The sequence below is a fragment of the Aplysia californica genome, unplaced genomic scaffold, assembly GCF_000002075.1.
Source record: "Aplysia californica isolate F4 #8 unplaced genomic scaffold, AplCal3.0 scaffold00157, whole genome shotgun sequence".
NCBI classification, from domain to species: Eukaryota; Metazoa; Mollusca; class Gastropoda; order Aplysiida; family Aplysiidae; genus Aplysia; species Aplysia californica.
In genome coordinates this window covers 854,776-861,906 of record NW_004797427.1, presented here as the reverse complement: position 1 = coordinate 861,906, position 7,131 = coordinate 854,776, and the positions used below count along the sequence as shown (strand labels likewise).

The 7,131-nt window shown below is 36.4% G+C and overlaps 1 protein-coding gene across 1 annotated transcript in view; it reads left to right on the top strand.

The window, feature by feature from the left end:
* Window positions 1-7,131, top strand: part of LOC101853551 — a gene marked incomplete at its 3' end in the record, with an annotated part of 8,708 nt that extends 1,577 nt beyond the window's left edge. Inside the window, 5 exon segments of the mRNA XM_013082058.2 lie at window positions 533-632; window positions 3,861-4,142; window positions 5,153-5,326; window positions 6,539-6,796; window positions 7,050-7,131. Coding sequence (XP_012937512.1) covers window positions 533-632; window positions 3,861-4,142; window positions 5,153-5,326; window positions 6,539-6,796; window positions 7,050-7,131 — 896 coding nt within the window.

Here is a 7,131-nt window from a genome sequence, read left to right as displayed (position 1 = left end):
ACCACATCAAAGGTGAGGAAAAAAAAAGACGGAAAAAAAGATATTAAAAATACCAGTCCTATGATTTTTCTCACTTACTTTTCGTATTATTGTATTTTTTCCCCATTTGGTTATCATACCCTGGTTTTGTCTTAGTTCTACTCACCGTCCAGAGAAAAATCCTTAAAAAAAAATTTCATTTCGATATCTTGTGGTGGGAACTAAATTTCCATTGGCTTTTGCATGCAAACTAGTTCTGACCTGTTCATATTTATTAATCAGACTGTATAAAGTGGGTGGTTGGCGGATGTTCGAGTGTGGCTTACTCCTTCTGTCTAATAAAACACATAAAGCCCTGTACTCCCCCCCCCCCTCACCGTGGTCCTTCTTTTATTTGTAAGTTACTATCTAGTAACGCCTCTACTCTTCGACTCGCATATTATTATTACGATCTAAGTGTGTGTTGCAAGAGACGTAAAACTTTTACTTAAAATATAAAAGTTTTATATTTAACCTGTATAACCTGATCATCCTATATCTTTTCTGCCGCCAGCGTTCGTGGCAGTGCGACCTGACGCCTACTGCTTCCATTATGACGGCGCTGTGCACTTCTGCAACGACAGTTGCTGCCCACACACGCCAGGGTGTTGCCTGTAAGTATAAGACTATAAGTCTGTCCCCGTCGTTTTATGCAAGAAAAAATTATGAAATTATGCAAACTGTGCCACAAAAATGTGAAATTACGCGGTTCTCTTAATTTTAACATCGAATGATGAAGGAAAATAATAAGAAATTATGCAAAAAATGATCAAATTTTGCTAAATTATGCGGGGTGCATAAACCACGGGGACAGGTAAGTCACTCTTGGCACATAATAATACAGCCAAGCTAAGGCAGACAATGGCGGATTATGTAGGCCCTACTACGCTTTTCATACCAATGAACCTGAACGAACGCACAATAGAAAAAAACCATTATAGTCAGCGTTTTATGTTTATTTTTCAAATGTTCCTCAGCATGCTGTGTGTTTCTGCATTGTGTGTGTATGTGTGTGTATGTGTGTGTGTGTATCGTATGTGCATGTGTATCTATATGTGTGTATGTGTGTATGTGTGTGTGTGTGTGTGTGTGTGTGTGTGTGTGTGTGTGTGTGTGTGTGTGTGTAAGAGAAAGAGAGAGAGTGTATGTGTATGTGTGTGTGTGTATGTGTATGTGTGCGGGTGTGGGTGTGTGTGTGTGTGGGGGGGGGGGGGTGTATATCTGTGATGACTCAGAAGAAAAACACTCCGTTTTTTTTTCTTTCATTAAAGCACTTATTGTTACGTCCAGTGGTATACAGACATCTTAATAGCTTTTGAGAAAAAACAAAAACAAAGTAAAAATCCATCTGAGAAACGTTGAAATAATATAATACTATTAAAATCGAAAACATGTTCAATTCATGAATCAAATCGCCATGTTTCGATGCAAATTCCCCAGACATTTCAAAATAATAAGAGTAAGCCCAGTGTTGTGCGTAGTAGGACTAATTTTAAACAATAGGCTAACTGTATTGTCCCTGAGTTGTAGACAATAAAAATGATAATAAAAATAATAATAGTTTTTTTTTCCAAAAACAATAGATAATATTATTAATAATAATAATAATAATAATAATAATAATAATAATAATAATAATAATAATAATAATAGTAATATTGATAATAATTGTTATTGTGATAGTATTATTATTATATGATAAAAATAACAATAACAATAATTATGAAACTACTACTACTACTACTACTACTACTACTACTACTACTACTACTACTACTACTACTACTACTATTACTACTACTTATTATTATTATTATTATTATTATTATTATTATTATTATTATTATTATTATTATTATTATTATTATTATCATCATAATAATAATCATAATAATAATTTTTATTGTAATAGTAGTAGTAATTAATAATTATTAATAAAATAATATAACAACAATAATAATAAAAATAATAATAATAATAATAATAATAATAATAATAATAATAATAATAATAATAATAATAATATTAATACTACTACTACTACTAATAGTAACAATAATTATGATACTGCAACTACTACTATATACTACTATACTACTAGATCTACTACTATACTACTACTACTACTACTACTACTACTACTGCTGCTACTACTACTACTACTACTACTACTACTACTACTACTACTACTACTACTACTACTACTACTACTACTACTACTACTACTAATAATAATAATAATGAAAAAAAAGAAGAAGTTTTATCAAAGTTCTTAACGTTGTTTTTCAAAAGACTAAACGCCCAGTATTGCACTATGATGAAACAGTTCGCCAAATATTTTGTCCTTCAATAATGGGTAATGATGATTTTGTTTAAACATGAGAAGAAATAGAAGCAATATCAACTTTCTGGTATGCATATAAAGTGCAAGCTGCCATTTTAAAAGCAACAATACAGCACAACTTGCATTATCCAGAACTGACGGATACAATACTTGGTTAACGAACTGTTTCACCGTAGTGCAATATTGGGCTCAGTCTGTTGAAAAACAACATTAAGAACTTTGATAGATCACATTATGTTTTATTTTTCAATCATTATTTATATTATTATTTATAATATTAACAATATATTATTATTATTATTATTATTATTATTATTATTATTATTATTATTATTATCATGGTGCTCTGGAGTGGTTTGCTCCTTCTTTCCTGTCAAACATCTATCGTCCTTATCTCCCCTTCTTCTTTTTTATGTTTGTTACTCTCTTGTAACACCTCTATTCTTCAGGCGCTCATATGACCTTATGCAGTTGCGAGTGCCGAAAAACCTCTACTAAAGTATTATTATTATTATTTTTAATATTATTATTATTGTTATTATTATTATTATTTTTATTATTATTATTATTATTGTTATAAATATAATATTAAGGGGGGGAGGGGGGAGGGGGGGGGACTACACCTGAAGGCTATCTCGCTTATTACTGGACAAAATTTTACCAAATTTCACACATATAACAAGCACAGTAAGGAGTCTTACAATCCGCAATCAACAAAGTTTCGTTTCCATGGATACGGCGGCCATATTGGATTTTTTGACATGTCTTACGTAATGAATACCGCACTTACTGCTTATGGAAACTGATTGTTTTTTTGCATTGGTTTTTACAGACATTATATCTAAAAATTGGTACATTATTTTTTTCGTAAACGAATAAGAAATTTTTTAATGAATTTTTTCCTTAGGTAAAGCAAAAAATCCGTGAAAATCCACTCTCCAGACACCACCAACAAAAATCTATTACATATATCAAAAATTCAACTGGCTAAGGTTTAGTATTACGTCTTCTCTTCATTCTGTGAAAATTTCATGAAGATTGGATCGAAAATGTTGGAGTTACTCAAAAGAGTATAAAGAAAAGTTGCGTTTTGAGAAAACGGCCGATAAAGAAAAATAAAATACTGACTTTATGAGGAAATGGCGGTGACAAACATGCCAGGTATGGGGGGAACACGTTTTTTAGGGGTTCTTATGCTATGAAATAGTTGTAGGAGAGGCCAAGGGGGCTAAAAATGCCTACAACTCAAATTCCATAATTTAGAGCCGAATTTTGACTTTGGGGGTGTAGCGCCCCCCCCCCCCCCCCCTTCTTCTTCTTCTTCTTCTTCTTCTTCTTGTTATTATTGTTATTATCATTATTATTACTATTGTTTTTATTATCATCATCATCATCATCATCATTATTATTATTATTATTATTATTATTATCATTATTATTATTATTGTTATTAAAGCATGTCATTATCGTTTTTCTTTTGCCTTGTTTTTCCTGAAAGGTGTGACAGCCTCCTCCAGATGAACCTGAGTTGTGATCAGAACTACACCGGGCCCTTCAATGCGTCGCCCCCGGCGGCCACACAAACAGCGACACACGCCACGCCTCTCACTCTCCCAACGGTTTCCGCCACAGCAACGGTGGCACACCAAGGAGTGGGAGGAGCCCCATCTTCAGGGGGCGGGGCGTCGGTGTCAAGGGGCGGGGCCTACTGTATCATGCACGATAGCCAGACGGAGTACTGCAATGACAGCTGTTGTCCCCATGAGCCTGGCTGTTGTGTGTGAGTTGTTCTGACAATTGATAATAATAGTCAAAATAATAATAATAATAATAATAATAATAATAATAATAATAATAATAATAATAATAATAATAATAATTTTAATGTTAATAATAATATAAGAACAACAACAAAAACAATAACAATAACAATGATAATAACAATCATCATCATCGTCATCATCATCACCAGCAGCAGCAGCAGCAGCAGCAGCAGCAGCAGCAGCATAAAAACGTTGATAATAATAATGTCCCAATGTTACATGTCAGTTCGCAGAAACCAGCGAAACTAAGATATTATGCCATGCTACAAAATCTAACTAGATTTTAGATCTAGTGGGCATGGCTTCCGTAACCACGTAAAACACAGAAGTGGCCGTGGCGAGATTTAAACAGATTTGAAACAATTGCGATCCTTTTTCAGCTGCATAAATAAACGTATTTCCATTTAATTTTATTTACCGAGGTGAGCGTTTTTATGTTAGTTAAATTCCGTGTTTAAGGCAGTCTGTCTGATTGGCTTGAGACAGGACAGCCTTTGATAATGGAAGTGTGAACTGAAACAAGTTTAGTAGCCTAGTGAACTTACCTTCTTTTTGTCTGGTGCGGTGGCGGAGCGGTTTGTGCGCTCGTCTCCGAAGCTAAAAGTCCGGGATCGAGCCTCGGTTCGGACAAGGATTGTTTTCGCCCTCTTCTACAAACCCAGCAGTGATGTGTACCTGACTTCGAGTTGGGGAAGTAAGGGCAGTGTGGAAAAGAACTGGCAACCCTACCACAATGATGGCCCATGAAGTTGTCCCACTAATTTAAGGCTATTCCCAATGTCCGGTGGGATGTGGGAACAACTTTACTTTACTTTAGATGACCTGAATTTTAATTGTCTTTAATAGACAGACAGCCTTTTGGTCAGATGCTATAGAAGAAAAGATTTCCAATTTCTGATTTCGATCGACTGCTTCTGAACGCCCCCCTCCCACTCCACCCCCACCCCACCCTCCATAATCTCCACAGTTGCTCAACGTTACAGAGTCAAAATCTCAGCTGCAGTTCTCCGTACAACGAGTCCTCAATAAATCTTCCAGCGGGTCCTAATGCGGCAGGGCCAGGAGCCTATTGCGTCATGTTTGACGGAGCGACACAGTATTGTGCCGACTGTTGTTGCCCTCATAAGCCGGGATGCTGTTGGTAAGTAAAGAGAAGATAGAGATATGATTACTGTCCAGATGCTGGCACAATGGTTTAGTTTAGATAGAAAGAGTTTTACGGCTCATGCAGCACAATAAGGTCATACAGGTGCCGAAGATTAGATGTGTTACAAGAAAGTAACAAACACAAAAAAGAAGGAGGGAAGATAAAAACGATAGATCTTTGACAGGAAAGAAGAAGCAAACCACACAAGAGCACCCGCCAACCACGCACCACAAAGGTTTGATGCTTCAATTGGATCCTACAACTATTCCATCGCATAAGAAGCCCTGAAAGCCGTATTTCTTCCAATATCGGGCATGTTTGCCACCACCATTTTCTCATAAAGTCAATATTTTATTGTTCTTTATGGATCGTTTTCTCAAAACACGATTTCTCTCTATACTTTTTTGAATAACTCCAACATTTTTCATCCAATCTCCATGTGATTGTCACAGAATGAAGAGAAGACGTAAAACTAAAATTTTGTGTCTTGAATATTTTATATATTAATGGAATAGATTTTTGGTGGTGGTGTCTGAAGTGTGGATTTTCACGGATTTTTTGCAAACTTGATTACTACCTCAGGAACAAATTCATTAAACATTTTCTAATTCGTTTAGGAAATTATTATTTTTTTAAAAGATCTAATGTGTGCTAACATGCATGACCCCCCCCCCCCCCCTCCCCAAATTAACTTCCATGAACGATAAGTGCGGTATTCATTACGTGCGACCTGTCAAGAAAATCCAATATGGCCGCCGTATCTATGGAAACTAAACTTTTTTTTCTCAAATTTGATTGCTGATTTTAAGACTCCTTACTATGTTTGTTATATGTGTGAAATAGGGTAAAATGTTGTTTACTAATAAGGGAGATAGCCTTCGAGTGTAGCCCCTCCCCCTTAATCGAAGTATAGCCTTTTTGGTTAGATTCTATAGTTGACCTGAACTCTAATTAAATTTTGTCTTTAATCGACGTGTAGCTTTTTGGTCTTGTACTATAGTTGATATGAATTCGAGTTAAATTTTGTCCTTAATCGTCGTATAGCCTTCTGAACAGATGCTATAGTTGATCTGAATTCCAATTAAATGATTTACCTTTATTTAATCGACGGACAGTCTTTTGATTAGATGCTATGGATTGCTTGGAATCCAATTTCTGTTTTTGATCAACTGCTTCTGAACGCTGTTCCCCCTCAACCCTCCACAGGTGGTCAACGTTACAGAGGCTAAATCTCAGCTGCAATTCTCCCTACAACGAATCCTTCATAAACCCTCCAACAGCAAGCACCTCGCCCTCTTCACAGATAGTACCAAGCTTTACCACTACCACCCTGGCCACAACTTCGCCTGGCAGTACTGGGTCAGGGGGCGGATCGTCAGGGGGCGGAGCCTATTGCATCATGTATGACGGGCAGACCGAGTATTGTGACGACAGTTGTTGTCCTCATAAACCAGGATGTTGTTTGTAAGTAAATATAAAATACGACAAATCTTTATTGTCCAGATGCTCACACATTGGTACGGTGTTTCACCCCCTCTCCCCCCCTCTCTCTCTCTCTCTTTCTCTCTCTTACACGCACACACACGCACACATACACACACAAACACACTCACAAACACACACACACACACGCGCGCACACACTCACACACACACACACACACACACATACGGCAGAATGCCTGCCATATAATAATGTGTCTATCTTGCTTCCCCAGATGTGCTTCGTTATTGAGTCAGAACAGGAACTGTAACTCCCCCTACAACGCTTCAGCTATTGTTGTAATCAGCACCATACAG